Source organism: Ahaetulla prasina, chromosome 11, assembly GCF_028640845.1.
Source record: "Ahaetulla prasina isolate Xishuangbanna chromosome 11, ASM2864084v1, whole genome shotgun sequence".
Taxonomy (NCBI): Eukaryota; Metazoa; Chordata; class Lepidosauria; order Squamata; family Colubridae; genus Ahaetulla; species Ahaetulla prasina.
The window spans coordinates 1,410,145-1,426,666 of record NC_080549.1 but is presented as its reverse complement, the minus strand read 5'-3'; the positions used below and the strand labels follow the sequence as shown (position 1 = coordinate 1,426,666).

Sequence of the window (16,522 nt, the reverse complement as noted above, 5' to 3'; positions counted from 1 at the left end):
TGTCTCCCACATGCAGCCTTCCTGCAGAATTGGCCAAATGTAAGCTTGCAAAATCTGTTCTGAATTAAGCAGGGATTCAGGAACTCGGCCTGAACAAAGCCGCTGCGTAAAATCCAAGCATATGTTTCCCCTTTTGGCCACGGCGCTAAAGTTTAAATGGTTCAATTACTGTCAGATCCAAGTTCAGTTGTGGGCATGGCTGTGGGCACTGCCGCATAGAGAACCCCCCCACCCACCCCGTAAAATAATCATGTTACTCAGAATGTGTGCCTGTTAACACACGAACGGCTTCACTAACTAAATATCCCTTCTGTTCATCTTTTCCACGCTTCACTGCATGACGTGCAGGGTCTGTGCTGTGCATGGCACCCGCAGCAAATGTTGGTAGGTTTTTCTCCACAACCTTTTCCTAACACAAATGAGGCCTTTGGATTAGCCGGGGTTACTGGTGGGGAAGGAGGGAGGGAGGGGAGGGGGAGGGGGAGAGGGGGAAGGTTGTGTGTGTGTGTATGTGTGCCTAGTAGTGTCCCACGATACGCCTGGCTGAAAATTCACTGTCCCTGTAAAGGCTGAAATGGTTGTGCTCTTCCACATCTCTGTAGCGTGGCAAGTGTGATGACGAAATTCGTGGAACCGAGCTTAGACGAGCTTTCAAACTCAGCCGATCCCTTCGCTCGTGTTTCCGTGGCCCCTTCTCGTCCATGTTCCTTGCCCTTGAACCCTTGCCGACATCTCTGGGTAGCCCAGTCTGATGGGCTATGTAGTGCTGTGATGTCAGGTCATCTCTTGATGCGATTCCGGATGGATGACAGCCACGCTGTAGTCTTAATCCAGAAAAGAGCAGGACATAGAAAGGAAAAACTGGGCTAACAAAGGGGGGGTGGCGGGAGGGGGGTGTATTAAGAGCAGGGACGTTTTGTATTCCCTTGCCCTTGGGGGTATTTTGATAATTTCGGATTCTGGGACATATTTCCACTCCCGTCAAAAGTTCACTCTTATTTCCCTTGCTTACTGGGAAGACATTTGGTGATGGTGCTGCTGACGCCGCCTGAGGAGTCAAATCTGTAAAAGGGACAAATTTATAGCACTTCTGCTGGTTCTGTAAGGGAGAGCTTTAGGCAAGCGATCTTTGGAGAACACGATTCATGAACAACCGCGGTTTCCTTCATGTCAGTCTGTTTGCTTTTAGTGCAGACATATATTTTTTTTCCCCTGGGTGTTTTGTTTCCCCTTGACTAACCTTGATGAGGGAGAACAGAAGGCCGGCTGTGGAAGTTGACAAAAGTCAAGAGAGGATGTAAATTTGGGTCACAGGACAGAGTTTCCTTCCTCCAGACCACAAGGGGCACCTTACTGGATGGAACCGGCAGTGACTTTGCCCTTGCTAAAATATAAACTCCTTTGAGACCACTTCCAGGGCGGGCTTGGGGGGATGGTTTTGTTCATGTCCCTCTGACCTGAGATAAGTAGTAATTTGGTGAAAGTGGGGTCCCAGGATGCCCAGCCTCCTTCTAGAGTTTTAGGCTCAGGAGCTTGTAGCGATGTGCTCTTTCTCCCTCCTTTGCTCCTTGGGATCGGACCAGGGGTGAAATGCTCCCAGTTCGGACTGGATCGCTCGTTCCGGTAACGATGGCAGCGGGTGGTTTGGAGAACCGGTAGTAAAAATCCCTGTCACACACCCCCTCCATGCCCAGCTGAGCTGCGCGATCATCAGAGGGTGTTTTTTTAAGCTTTTTAAAAAAGTTAAAAAACTTCTACCAAAAAAATGCTTTTAAAAGTAAAAAAAAAAGCCTCTGATGTTCATGCAGCTCAGCTGCGATCATCAGAGCCTTTTAAAAGCATTTTTTCTACAACCTTTTTGGCCGAAGAGGTTGTAGATAAAATGCTTTTAAAAGGCTCCTCTGACAATCCCAGCTGAGTTGCCTGATCATCAGAGTCTTTTTTTTTCTTTTAAAGACAAAAAAATGCTTTTAAAAGAAAAGAAAAGCCTCTGACGATCTGGGATCGTCAGAGCCTTTTAAAAGCATTTTTTCCTACAACCTTTTCGGCTGAAGAGGTTGTAGGAAAAAAGGCTTTTAAAAGTAAAAAAAAAAAAGTTGGCCACGCCCACAGAACCGGTAGTAACAAATTTTACATTTCACCCCTGGATCGGAGGTAGACTTTAAAGGTGCTACTTGTGTTGTCAGCCAAGGGGCTTCCTGGGATCCAAAAAACTAACCCGAATATTTGTGTTCCCCCTCCCCCCTCAAAAGTTTTGGGCCTCATCCAGTTAATCAGGCCTCCCAGGACCTCCCTTTCCTTGGTCTCCTCAAATTGCAGCCCTCCTTAACGCCTTACCTGAAGAAAAGCAAAATGCCCATCTTCCATTAAAATCTACAGGCCGTTTTTAGTCTTCCCACTGACTGCTTGGCTCCCTGTTATTTGGTTGTTTTCTAAAGATGTTACACACATTGGGATTCCCGCCCCCTCCCCCCGCTCTCCTATATTCTGCTTCTGGGAGAAAGTGAGGGGAAAGTACCCGGACAGCATTTGCACCCACAACCCCCTTGTGACAGAACCAGCAGAAGTTGTATCTGGGGCTTTTGGGGCAGCTGGAAAGAACCCCCAGGGAGTAGCCAGAGGGGGCCCGGAGGCGAACAAGCTCCATAAAGGACCCTTACTCACAAATCAACTGTGCACTACTGTTTTTCAAGACCGGGAGGGGTCTTGTGTGCTGGCAATTGCCATTTCTCCTAATTGGCTGCGGACCACAGTCTCGCTTATCTTGCCCCTCCCCTCCCCCTCCTCGAGAAAACGTGGTTTGGCTACTTGTTCCTTCTCCGCCCATCTTTGGAAATTTCGATCACCACGCCCCTCCCCCCCTTTCCCAGAGTCTTCTATACATCATTGTTCTGCTTATAAATGTTTACTGAGTGTTGAGAATATTTTAGTTTTTTTTTTTCCTTAATTATAATTGTAATTGGCTTTTTCCCCTTTTTTTCTCTTATTATTTTCTTGTTCTCTTCCTCCCCCTCTCCCCCCCATGCTGTTTTTTGCTTTGCTCTCTGGTTGCATGCCGCCTCCTGGTGTCTCCCTCCATGACGTCACCATGGCTTGTCGCTGTGACTCCCGACACGCCCCCCACCGCGTTCCATAAACGCTCCACCCTCCTGTTTTGTTGCTTCCATGGTTCCCTACCGAAAAGTTCCCATGATGCACGGTGCTACGCCCACCACTGTTTCTGCAACAACTACACCCGCCACCAGCGTTCCTTTTGCTGCAACTGCAACAGCCAATCAGGTTTGCCCCATTTCGATAGCTTTCTTTCATGGGGTCGGAGGGGCCAGGAGCTGGCCCATGTCCTGCGTGGGGCCCGGTGCGTTTTGCCAGGGATCATGCAGCGATGGGGACAGCGAGGGTGTGAACGAAACCCAGCTCAGTCAGGGGCTGTTTGGCCTGATGCTGCCGCTGAGGCCGCTGGACCGGTCTGGAAGCACTCCGCCAACTGCTGTGTTGGGGCGGTTGGTGACCATTCCCAAGGACACCCTCCTGGCAGAGGAGAGGTGCGCTGGGTTCCCCAAACCTTCCTGCACCCTCACTCTATGAGCCTTGAGAAGAGGCAGCGCCCTATGAAGGAGGTTGGGTCCTTGGGGCACAGGCCCCCTTCATGGGTGCGGGTGGGGTCACTTTTGAAGCCAGGGAGTGGGAGGTTCGAGGGGTCCAGAAGCATCACACTTCCACACCAGCCACCTCCTCCAGATGTGCTGGGGCAGCAGCTCCCAGATTTGGCAGGCTAGGAGCAGCTGTTCAGCCCATTTGGAACCCCAGTTTGTAACTTGGGAGGGGGGGTCAAATTTGATGAGGAGGGGAAGAGTTTTCTACCAGCTCATCAATTGAGCCTAGAGTCCTCCCTCCCTCCCTCCCTCCCTCCTTCCCTCCCTCCTTCCCACCTCCAAAGGAAATGGGAGTCCAAGCATGGGTCACAAGGGAAAAGAGGATGGCCCTCCCCCAAGCCCCAAACTCTTTGCCTCTGTTCATGTCTTTTTTAAAAAAATAAATGCAGCGGGCTCCTTCCAGCTTTTCCCAGCCAGTTGCTCTGCTCTTGGGGTGCCAGTCTTGCAATTTGGGGTGGGGGCTCCTTCCAGGCTTTTCCTGGGACAGAGAACCTAATCACCACCCATGTAAGAATTAACCTGAAAGAGACCAGAGGCCAAGCACTGAACTTGGGGCCATGCAAAATATATTGATGAGGAAAGATCAGCCCATAACCGGCTTTCCCGGAGGGTGTTCAGGTCCCCCCTCCTTGCAGGCCGTCTGCCAAAGGTGGTTGCTGTGATGTCATGTTTTCATGGAAGTGAAAGGGAACAAGGCTAAATCCATGAAGTCTCCCCAGTGTGTTTTCAACTCATTTAAATTACACTTTAAGATGAGTCCCCGTCTCCCCCCCCCTTCCCCCTTCTGGCCCTGGCTGTGCTGTGAAGGGGTGAGCAAAGCTCTCTGATCTTTCCTAGGGATCAGTTGTGACCTGGAGCAGGGCTCTCCAACCTTGGCAACTTTAAGACTTGGAGACCTCAACTCCCAGAATTCCTCAGCCAGCAAAGCCAAAGCAAAGCTGGCTGAGGAATTCTGGGAGTTGAAGTCCACAAGTCTTAAAGTTGCCAAAGTTGGAGACCCCTGATCTGGAGGGAGGGACCCATTTCAATCTGCTTGAAACGGTGGTGGTTTTATGTATTGAATATTCCTGCAATTACCTGATGTCTCATTTAAAAATTTAATTAATAAATAAATAAATAAATAAATAAATTTGCACCATTAATGTTGTATAACCAGGGCTGGCTTTCTCAACTTCAGCCACTTGGCAGAGGTGAGGAACCTCAACTCCCAGAATTCCCCAGCCAGCACGGCTAGCTGGTGAATTCTGGGAGATAAAAGTCCCCACCCCTTCAAAGTTGACCTAGTTGCGAAAGGCTGCATTAAGGGCAATGCTTCCTTCAAGGGTGGTGGCTCGATCCCCAACGGCCCACACACTCTCTGTTTCCCAACCAGACGGTTGTGCGTGAAGGGTTGAGAGCAGAGAAGACCCGGCCGTGAGAACGTCAGAACGATGTCATGTGCATTAGGGTGTCACTGCACAAATGACATGGTGGTGGTGTCATTGCAAATGAGAGGATTAGCACTGTGGACCCTAACCCCCCCAACCCCTCCCCCTGCCGAGGTTGCTTACCTCCCCACCCCCATGTGACCTGATGGGGATTGGGGCTTAGTGGAGGGCGTTAACTCCCCCTCTGGCGCACCTTTTCATGCCCTTTCTTTCCTCTTTGTTTTACTGCAGATCTCCCAGTTATCGGTCGATGAGCTGAACAGCAGCATGTTTGTGTCACAGATGTAGAAGCCACACAACAGTAAGTGACGCTCCAGCGGTGTGGACCTGACTTGCCCATCTTGGCCAAATGTCTCCGTTGTCACTGTTTTCTTTTCTCTGCCTTTTTCCCAGGTCCTGTTGGCAACCTGGAAGCAGAAACGGTGGCACCCCAGTGCGTCTTCTTTCCTTCTCCTCTCCTGGTGGGAAGCTGAAGTGGGCTCTCTGTGCTTTCTGCCCCCTTTTCCGTCTCTCCCTCCGGCATCGACAGTAAGCCTACGGCAAACATCCATGTTAACCAAAAACTGATCTGTGGGAATGTCAAAACAATTTTTTTTAAAAAGCACTATATATATATATATATATATAAAAATGATTAAGAAAACAGTGCTCTGTTATATGAGACATAGAAGTAGAGAACTATAAAATAGACTTTTATAACACCTTACTTTAACACACTTTTTTAAAAGTGGGGTTTTATTTTTTCCTGTCTACCATCAAGACAAAGTGCTCTTGCACAGTGGACTTAACTAGGTTAATTGTTCTATTGTCAATGGATAAATGTTTGTCTGTTTTTCAAAGTGTTATCTTAATGTTTTGTTTACATCCTAGTCTATATTGACTTTATTTGGAGAGACAAAAAGTTGTACATCATTATCAAGTATATTCCACACCATTTTTTTTTCACGATCGTGATAACCTTACATTTTCATAGATGACCATTGTTATCAATTTCCCTTCCCCTCCCCCTTTTTTAAACATTATGCTATAAAGGTTGCAATGGGAAACAGGAAGGCCTTGCTTTAAAAAAAAAAACGGAAAATCTGAAGATATTCAGACAGGTTGCAGATGGTTTCCGATCAATTTCTGATTAGGTTGATTTCTAAACATTGCAAATAATGCAAAAAAGAAAAAGAAAAACCACTTGTCCGGAAACAGACCAGAAAGTAAAAATGGACCAGGGACTAAATGCTGAAGAATTTTCACTGGAGGGCAGAAAGTATTGGCCAGAGAAAAAAAAATCCGTTTTCAGTTACAATTTCTTACAGTACATGGCCCTCAACTTCCTAATACTTTAGTGACCAGGTTTTAAAGAAATCATGTTGAAGAAGATTGATTATTTTTATTAAACAAAAAAATAATGGGGCTTTTTCAGAATCAAAGTTAATCTGTAATACATACAGAACAAAAAGAGAAACAGGCGTAACCCAAGATACGGGGTTATCTTAAATCAGATAAGTAGCACCAAGCAGATGCCTCAGTTCTCCATTCGCTACTTCTCTTGCCAATAATAACGTTAATTAATTAAAGGGCACTTAGAAAACCTACGCATGGACAGCATTTCCATCTGTCAGTTGCACAAGGCTGCCCTGCTTGGAACCGCTTGTGTATTGCACCAATACGTTACAACCTCCCAAGTCCTTGGGAAGATCTGGATGGGTATGAAGGCCAACCCCAGCTAAAGAGCTGGCAGCTGTGATTTCACATCGCTGTGTATGTAATAGTCATGAATTTCCTTGCCTCCAATCATGTAGAGAAACAAAACAAGTCTTAACAGCTTTCCCAGAAATGTTCATTTTATTTTTCAAATAGGTTAACACTTTCCTGTCCGTAAGCCACTGATTTTAAAAATTTAGGATTTAGGATCTGGAGGTAATTCTAGACGCATTTCCCCTCAGAGCTCGTTCGTTTTAATTCGGTGAATTTGGCATCCCCATACAAATGGCTGGGTGAAGAACCAGCTGGTGCTCAGTTCTGAAACATGAGAGTCTTTGGTCATTTTTACTTTCGGGGGTCAACCACGGGTATCCAACCTTGGCAATGTTAAGACCGATGGGCTTCAGTTCCCAGGATTCCCCAGCTCTCCCAGGCTGGGGAACTCTGGGAGTTGAGGTCCTCAGGTCTTAACGTTGCCAAGGTTGGACACCCCTGATGTAAGTTGAAATGCCTTTCCACAATTGGAACCCCATAAAATCCCGAAACAAGGAGAGCCTATCTTGAAGGACACCCCTGATTGATGGGAACATGGAAATCGGCCTCCGGAGAACTAAGCCCTCTGGTGCTACTTTGAAGGCTTACCAAAATATTCATCCAGCCCCTTAAATTTGGCATCCTGGCCTGTCTGAATGGCCTTCAGGTCCTGGTTGCAGACTTCCTGTTTCCTGGCTTCGTAACCGAGTTAATGGAGAAAAACAGGATTTGAATACTCCTTAGGCGCAGATAGTTATATATTTTAAAGATGGTGGCGGCAGCTGTGGCGATGATGATGATGATGATGATGATGATATGGGATTTGCACAACCTGTGGCAGTGCCTCTACAGAGAACATCCCTGATCTCTAGTTGGAAAGATGATTAGACACACGCACACACTCACGCATTTGTGTACACACGCCAGTGTCAGCTTTACACTCTTCAAGCAAGGAGGCGGCGCATCCGTTTTTCAGTGCGACGTAGGCGGAGATTTGTGTAATCTTGTCACTTTGATGTAATTCTCTCCGGTTTTCTCTGAATGATAATGTTGAGAAGCAAATAATAATAATAATAATGATAATAATAGAATTTTTGCGTAGATGTGCACAGAATGTAAGCATAACACATTTCCACAGTATTCAGTTTCACAGCTTTTAAAAGTGCTCAGGGGTGCAATCTCTTTGCCTTTCTTTTTCTTTTTTCCTCTTTTTTTTTGGGCAAAACGTAGAAGCCAAAAAAAAAAAAAAGTGAGGGGGGGGGAAGTAGGAAAGCTTAACTCCTTGGCTGTCTTTATCAAAGTGTCCTGTAACCTGTTGAAAAACGTTGCACCTCCTGCGGCCGACATTGAAACCAATCATACGACCACACACATAGCACATTTCACATCCACACGCACACATGCACACACACACACACACACACTTTATATGGAGATCCAGTGATAGGTGTGTCAGGGTAACTTTTCTAGGTGCCACGAGAATTTTTTTTCTTGTTTTTTAATATCAACTTTTTGCAAATTTAGTGTTTGTTTGTAAGAGAGAGGGGGGGAAGTTTTGAGGAAGGAAAAAAAAAAAAGCAAAGCTTGAAGCTTTGGAAACTTCACCAAATTTCAACCCGAGGGTGGGAATAGAAATGCCATTTGTGAGGGTAGCACTATTAAAAGATTGTTTGTGCAATGACTTCTTTATTCAAGAAAGAAAGAAAAAGAAAAAAACACAGTCGGCAGACTATAAATTCCTTAGGAGCTGCATTCTGTCTACAAAGTCGCTGAGCTATTTGGTGACTCTAAAATCAAATCTCCCGAACCCGGATTCAGGTGTGAACTTGATTCCAGAGATTTTCTATAAAGATTGTTCAAATCTGTGTGTGAGTTTTAACGACTTATTTTTTAAAAAAACTGGCACAGGTGGATCCAAGCCTGTATGCTCCTTTTTTTCTTTTCTTTTTAGTTTATCCAAAGTTCTTTCTCTCAAAAGTATGCGTGTGGTTATCGATTGGTGTACGTGTGCCCATTTTCTCTCAGCCTTATGCAAATAATATGCAAGAAATGCAGAAACTTGAATAAAACGGGTCATTGCAGAGGGAAAACGGAAAAAGCTGATTGGTCGTTTTTGAGGGGGGAAAGTTGTTAGCCATTCCATTAAAGAAAAATAAAAATAAAAAAAGAACATGTGTTCCTAAACCTTGAACATAATATGCACAAAAACAGAGAGGGTTTTAGAAGTCGGTGGATCTGTAAAAATTACGATTCTTATCTTAAAAATACAGTGATCTGATGGATTAGATTATTTTTTCATAACCCTGTTCGGTTTGGTTTGGTTTTTGGTTTTTTTAACAAAAATCGTTTAGCATAAAGGGATTTTTTTTTTGTAAAGTGATGTAATTTTTGCAATACTGTGTGAAATCCTCTCCCCAGCCCCCCCCCCCATCCGTTCCCAGAGCCAGCCCACCCCCTGGATAGCCTTCTGCCCTTGGCGAAAGTCTTGCTAAGAGACCTTCAGTCTTGGCCTGGCCAAGATGGGTGCAGATTCCTCCCAGCCTCTTGTTTTTGAGTCTTGCTAGTTAGCCTGCCTTAAATCCTGGGAAAGCCAGTGAAGAGATTTGTTAAGTGAGCCAAGAAATGAGATTCATTTGGTTTTGCTTAGAAGTGGAATGAATGAGCTGGAAGGGACCTTGGAGGCCTTCTAGTCCAGCCCGCTGCTCAAGCAGGAGAACCTGTACCATTTCAGACAGGTGACTGTCTAGGCTCTTCCTAAAAACCTCCAGTGACGGAGCGCCTGCGATTATTTTCCTTTCCATTCCTTCCTCATACAGACAGTCCTTGACTTACGACCATGATTGGGGCTAAGCGAGACATTCGTTAAGTGAGTTTTGCCCCATTTTACAACCTACCTTGCCACAGTCATTAAGTTAGTCACACGGTTGTTAAGTGAATCTGGCTTCCCCATTGACTTTGCTTATCAGAAGGTTGCAAAAGGGGATCGTGCGACCCCCAAGCGTCTGAATTTTGATCACGTGACCACGGGGCGCAAGCAGTGGTGGGATTCAGCCAGTTCGCAGCACTTGGGGGGAACAACGGTTGTGAACTTTCTGAGCAGTTTGGCAAACTGGTTGTTGGAAGTAATCATTAGGGCAGAGAACCGGCTGCTAAATTACTTGAATCCCACCACTGGACGTAAGCATGAAAAGCGGTCGTGAGTCACTTTTTTCAGCGCCTTGTAACTGCGAACAGTCGCTAAATGAACGGTTGTAAGTCAAGGACTTCCTGTATACTATCAGCAGAGGAGGAGTTGGGAACTCCACTTCTGAATCTTCAACCAGGTTGAAGTACCGTCTGGAGTAAGATGGGGGGGGGGAATGCATTTTTTCCCTTTCCTTATTTTTGCTTGTAAGCCTCCTAGAGTCAATGTAGCGAGGAGGAGGAGGAGGAGGAGGAGGAGGAGGAGGCCCTATAAATTTCCGAAATAAATTCCCAAATAAACCTGGCGGCTTCCTCCCAAATCTCTGAACTCAGGACAGCTGGTTGGAATTTCTTTTTTTTTTTTTTTATATTCCTCCACAGCACTTCTTGCACCAGGAGTGCGGCAGGCTGACTTCTCAGCAGCATTTACTTGGAGAGTAAACAGCTGTTGTCTTGAGCAAGATATTTGAGCCATGATGTTTTTCTCGTAGAGTTAGGAAAGGGTGAAAAGTACATCGGAGCTAGTGATTGCAGGGTGGGAAGAAAACCTTAGAAATTAGGTTTATTCCCACTTTTTTAAGGGGGTTTGCAGAGAAGCCACACCTATGCGAAGGGTGGGGATTGTGGTGCGATCCTGTGCATCTTGTTCCAAAAGAAATCTCTGCCTTTCACTGGGTGCGCTCTGGTCTCCAAGTTATAAGGCTGCAGACATGCAACCCTGGCTTGTCAGAGTGACCCTTTTTACACACTAGCTCAGGGGTCTCCAAACTTGGTAGCTTTTAAGACTTGTGGACTTTAATTCCCAGCTGGCTGGGAAATTCTGGGAGTTTGAAGTTCACAAGCCTTAAAGTTGCCAAGTTTGGAGAACCCTGTACTAGATAGATAGATAGATAGATAGATAGATAGATAGATAGATAGATAGATAGATAGATAGATAGATAGATAGATAGATAGATAGATAGATAGATAGATAGATAGATAGATAGATAGATAGATAGATAAACAGAGTGATATATGTTAAATATTGGAGGTCTCACCAATGGGCAAAAGGCAGGCTGGCCTCCTGTTGATCTCAACCAATTACTTAATAGGATGAGTTAATACCCAAAGTTTTAAAAACTGGAGTTTCTCCCACCCCCCTTTTTTTTTTAAATCCGTAATACATTTCACTGACAACTAAAAAAAAAAGTGAAATATATGAGGAAAAGTCTTAAAATTCCCCCTTCCTCCTGAAAGGATGTACCGAAATTATTTTTACCACGTTGCCTGATCAGGCCTTAGAATATATTGTATGTTTAAGACTGTAGTAATTTTTTTAAGGAAAAGATACCTATTATTAGTTGATAGCCTAAAAATAATTGTAAATAGAATTTAAAAGACGTTGTTAATAGGCTACAACAAGTTAATTCATGTTGCATTACTTTCCATTTATTTTATTGTTTGTTTTAACAGATTTTATTATTGCTTTCATATATATATTTATATATGCACACATATGTGCATGTATACATATATAAATATATAATCTTTAGTAACTAATGAATTTAATTTTTGAAGGAGAGTTAGAGAATGTTAAGATTTTTAAATACATGTATCCAACTCTTTTAGTTATCTTCTAAAAACAACACTGAAGCGCATGCCAAGCTAATAGAAAACAGAAAAAAAATACAGTCCATAATTAGTTTGTATAGTTTACAGTTTAAGAACAAACGGAAGAATTAACTTTGTATGTAACTCCTTACAATGATAGATTCATTGTTAACTAATTATAATTAAGTTGTTGTTGCTATGGCAACAAAACTACAACATGGCTACCTTTGTATACATTATTTGTGAAATTTTCACATGTAAATTAAAAAAAAAAGTAATGTGTAACAGTATGGGTTTGTTTAAGGTACAGTTCAATACTGTCGGAGAAATATATGACTGAATATTTTTAAAATCCCAAAGTCCCATGTGAACGCTGGATTTGTGTCTTCGAGGTCACTTTTTCAGTCAAAAGTTTACAACACATGGATTTAGAGTCAGGTTTTATAGCTTGTAGAAATTGTTGTGTGGGTTGGGTTATTCCACAGTATTTTTCTCGGTGATCGAAATGAGAGAAAGGGTTGCCATGCAGTAGCGTTCGAAGCGTTAGTTTTGTCTCCAAACAGGAGATATTTTGGAAAACGGAATGTGGAATTCGGTCCTCAGATTCCCAAAGATCCAAACAAAATCACGGGAACGTCGCATTCTTCAAAATTGAGGCCTTTGCTTTCGGTTGGACTTTAGATCATTAAATCTGCATTGAATTTTGCAACCGTTGGCTTTTTCCCCCCCCTTTGTGAGGGATTTCCCTATTGAGAAACTCAGCAGATTTTTCCATCCTTGACGTTTTAAAAATCATCTGCCTAAGAAAATCATCTTCTAAGCCCATGAAATAATGACGTCCAAATCAGGAGGAGGAAAGAAAGACAAACCTATATTTTTATTTATAAGCAGAAAAAAGGAAGAGTTAAAATGTATGAGAGAGAGAGACACACACACACACCCCAAAAAAATACTGTGGAATAACTCTGTGACAGTGTTGAAGAAACCAATATGCTGCAGTTAAACTGATTCAGTTGGTGTACGAATGTGTGAGAGAAGTCTTTTTGCACTTATGTACATAGTCCACGAAAGAAATCCTTGGAACTTATTTTGAATATATTAAAAAAAAAAGTCTGTAATAATACAAGGTAAAGTTTGTAAAAGAGATTACTAAGGCTTTGAAAAGGAAGAGATTTTTTGCTATAAAACTTATCTGAACGCATGAAGTTGCTTTTGCTGTTCTTCAAGCTTTGTAGTTTGCCATATAGTTTGTAATACAGCGGACTGGTCACTTCAACCTGCAGCTCAGAAGAAAACTCCATATGGGAAACAAATACTTGACTTCAAAATCAGGGTCACCCGCAAAGGTTCCTCCAAGATTATTTTCTAGCCACCGCTTTGGGCCTTCCGAGAGGAGAGCCTGCTCCAAAGCAGAGTCCTTTCGTCATTCATTCATTTATTCATTCATTCCAGGCTAGGTTTTGAAATACCAGAACTTGCCGCTGGATAGATCATCTGTTCCATCTGTTTCACCCTTAAACAAATCCAAATTGTGGGTCTGGTTCACTTGACTCTCTCAACTAAGGCCAGCTCGTGCTGGCTGAGGGATTCTGGGAATTGGAAGTCCACAAAATATTAAAAAGTTGCCAAATTTGGAGACCCCTGGCTTAGGTTCTCCCAAACACCGAGGTCCTGAGAATGGCTTTGCACAGAATGTGGACGGGAGGCAGTTGACCCCACAAGCCAGGTCCAGTTTTTAAGACGAGGGAACCTTTGCATAGGAACCTTGTCACGATTTTTGAATAGAACACAATAACAAAGTTGAAGGGACCTTGGAGGTCTTCTAGTCCAACCCCCTGCTTAGGCAGGAAACCCAACACCACTTCAGACAAAGGGTTGTCCAACCTCTTAAAAACATCCAGTTTTGGAGCATTCACAACTTCTGAAGGCAAGTTGTTCCACTGATTAATTGTTCTCATTGTCAGGAAATTTCTCCCTAGTTCTAAGTTGCTTCAGTGATCAATGCCACAAAAAAATGTACTTTTTTTCCTGTGTGGATGTGCACAATGTTATCTGGAAAGATGCGCAGACTGGTATGAAGTGCAAGGTCAGGTGCATGTGCTAGCCAAAAATGGATAGATCACAATGGACTTAACCCAGTTTTAACATGAAAAAGCACTCCAAACTAGGGGTTGCAAAGAGAGAGAGAGAAAGAGAAATCTTGGTCTAGCTGAGATGTGAGGTAAGGCTTTATGGGTGAGTTGGGCGGCTATATAACCTTGTTTAATAAATGATAAAATAAACACACGTGCCATTGAGCCCTCACTGCCAACGCCCAATATTAACCTTAGCACCAGGCTTTAAAAGTCCAAGAAACTTTGGCCAACCTAGGCGTCCTCCAGTTGGGTTGACTTTCAACATTCCGAAGCAGAAGCTGGGCTGGTTGGGGAGTACCGTAGAAGAGTTGAAGTGCCACCTGATCAAAGGAGGAAACACATCTCCTGAAGGCCCCTTCCCTCAGCCAAAGACCCATCTGCAGGTCCCTCGGCTGGGGGAAGAGGTCTCTTGGGGGTGGGTGTCCTTTGATTGTAAGTGGAGGGAGAGAAGCCCCCTCCCCTCCTCCCAGCAAGCCCAGGAAACCTTTGCTGGTGACCCTCAAGGCCACGTGTCCTACAATCAGAAGCTTCAGGCCTTCCAAAGGTGGCCACGCAAAACAATCCCCCAAACTGCCAACAGATCATAACGATTGAAATGTTCCCCCCCCCCCAAAAAAGGGGGTCTTTTTTCCAAACACACAACAGAGGGAAATCGCCTGACGTAGAATTTACATGGTTTCAGATCTTTGTTACTGTACACAGATGCTATTTGATAGTTGGGGAAGCCAAATGATTTTGTTGCCATGGCTCTTGGTATCCAAACAGCTGAGGGGACGACTTCTTCTGTTGTCTTCACATGGGGAGGGGAGGATGGGTTTCGTTTTACAATCACCAGGACCAAAAAGAAAACCTTCCAAAATTCAGAATTGCCAAAACAAACCTATTATTGTGGTGAGGGAGACTTTTTTTTTTTTAATAAGGGAGGCCAGATTTTAGTGCAGAAATGTGAATTCTGCTACCATGAAATCCATGATCAGCAGCAGGTTTTTTTGTTTTTTGTTTTTTAAGCCAGAAAACCTTAATCTTTGTCCAGGTTTTAAATGCTTAATTTAGACTTTTGCACGAAATCAAGAGGAGGAGGGGTGTTTTTTTTTTTATCCTAAAGTCTAATTTTTGTAATTATTTGGATTAATTTGACTTGAGTCTCTCTCCCGTCCCCTCCCCCCAAAAAAACCCTGCCAATTTTGAAAATTTGAAAATTAAAAAAAGAAGAAGCTAAAATGGTTGAATAAAAAATATAATCTTGTAGGGACCAAAAGGAGACTCGGTAGAAATCCGTTGATTCGCTTTCAATCTGGTTCCATCGTGATGCAAATCCAGATTAGTTCCAGTCTGTAAAATTCAAGGCCAACAAGAAGAGATCCTTCCCTCAGTTGTTGTGGACGGAATATATGCTTTGATGTTTTTATTTTTTTCCTTTTCGCCACATTTATATTGCTAGAGTGCTTGTTTGTGCTTTCTAGAAACATTGCATAATGCAACTCATTTTACTATGTTACTTCTATATTGTTATTGTTTATTTTTTTTCCTCCCGGATCTTTTAATAAAGTGTATAAAATTCTCTCTGTATGTTTTTTATGAACCTATATCAACACATTTAATAAATAGGACTTTACTTTTTAAGTGTCTGGTTGATTAGTCACAACCTCGAAATGGCTGTTCCATCATTTTATATTGTGGAAACTTATTTTTTATTTTTTTTAAAAAAAGGAAAGATTAACGCTGTTTGGCGATTGCCATGTAAATTAAATAGGACAGCTAAGCTCCCTTACTTTCCTTTTTATGAAGGGAAGGAAAAATGTTTATTATTCAGGACTTTGGCTTTTAAGCTGATACATTTTTTTCTAAATTTTAACTGGTTTCTTTATTATTGATGGGTTGGGGTTTTTTTTCCATTTTAATTGTGTAAAGGGAAAAGGGAAAAATTTTGAGCATATTAAATTTCAATGGGATGTGACAGCAAAGAAGAGACTATTAAGCTGATGTGCTTGATATCCATCTGCCACAGGGAAAACCCTCCTCCGTTGTCCTTCACGTATAAATTAGATTTTGAGACGGTGATATTATTGCGTGTCCTTCTTTGTGTGCAGAGCGAGCCCTGTTCTGAGTAAAGTCTTCCAACCAAGTTAATTGGCCTGTTCTAAACCTTTTTCTGCTAAAAGGACGCTGTAGCAAAAAAAAACACTGAAGAAAATGCAGGGACACGTTGTAGATACATATCTACTTCACTTGACACACAAACCAGCATTTCTCTCCAGAAGATTTCCATTGCAAAATATTACAACATCCTAGCGAGAGCTTTCATTGAGGAAAACCAAGACAAATGGCAGCATAAGCTCTCGAATGCATCCAAGTAAACAGAGCAAGAAAAGAAGGAGAAAGTGACGCTAGAAGAACGTTGAAGGGTAAATCTTAGGAACTGTCGACAGAAACATGCTGCGTATTTTGGAAAGTTTGTCTGGAGACTCTGATTGAAAGCTCCTCTAGAATCTTTCAATGTGTTGGTCTTCGTAAAAGGGGAGTTCCGAATTTGTTTTAATTTTTCAACTGAAGCATCTGCAGGACTTTGCAAGTAGTGCAGGATCAGCTACTGCAGCATAATGGTGTCTGGCTCCAATTTCTGAATCGTGCAACCAGAAAGTTACTGCACCAGTGGTTCCAGAAAAAATACTTCTGCTGACATTTTCCTCCTAACACTCTGAAAAGAGCAGCAGACAAAATGCACTGTCATCTAGTTACCACTTTGGGGTGGGGGAAAAAGCTTCCCATTAATTGATCCGCAGAACTCTTCTTGGAGATGAATCTG

At 43.2% G+C, this 16,522-nt stretch overlaps 1 protein-coding gene across 6 annotated transcripts in view; it reads left to right on the top strand.

Moving 5' to 3' along the window:
* Positions 1-15,277, top strand: part of MBNL3 (muscleblind like splicing regulator 3) — a 52,900-nt gene extending 37,623 nt beyond the window's left edge. For 4 of the 6 annotated variants that reach the window (XM_058196758.1, XM_058196762.1, XM_058196759.1 and 1 more), the window contains 4 exons: positions 349-384; positions 3,185-3,279; positions 5,312-5,381; positions 5,474-15,277. In XM_058196758.1, the coding sequence (XP_058052741.1) occupies positions 349-384; positions 3,185-3,279; positions 5,312-5,368 (188 nt within the window). In that variant the 3' untranslated portion in view covers positions 5,369-5,381; positions 5,474-15,277. The remainder of the gene's footprint in view (positions 1-348; positions 385-3,184; positions 3,280-5,311; positions 5,382-5,473) is intronic. The other 2 variants (XM_058196761.1, XM_058196763.1) reach the window with 1 other exon arrangement.
* The last annotated feature ends 1,245 nt before the right edge of the window (positions 15,278-16,522 follow it).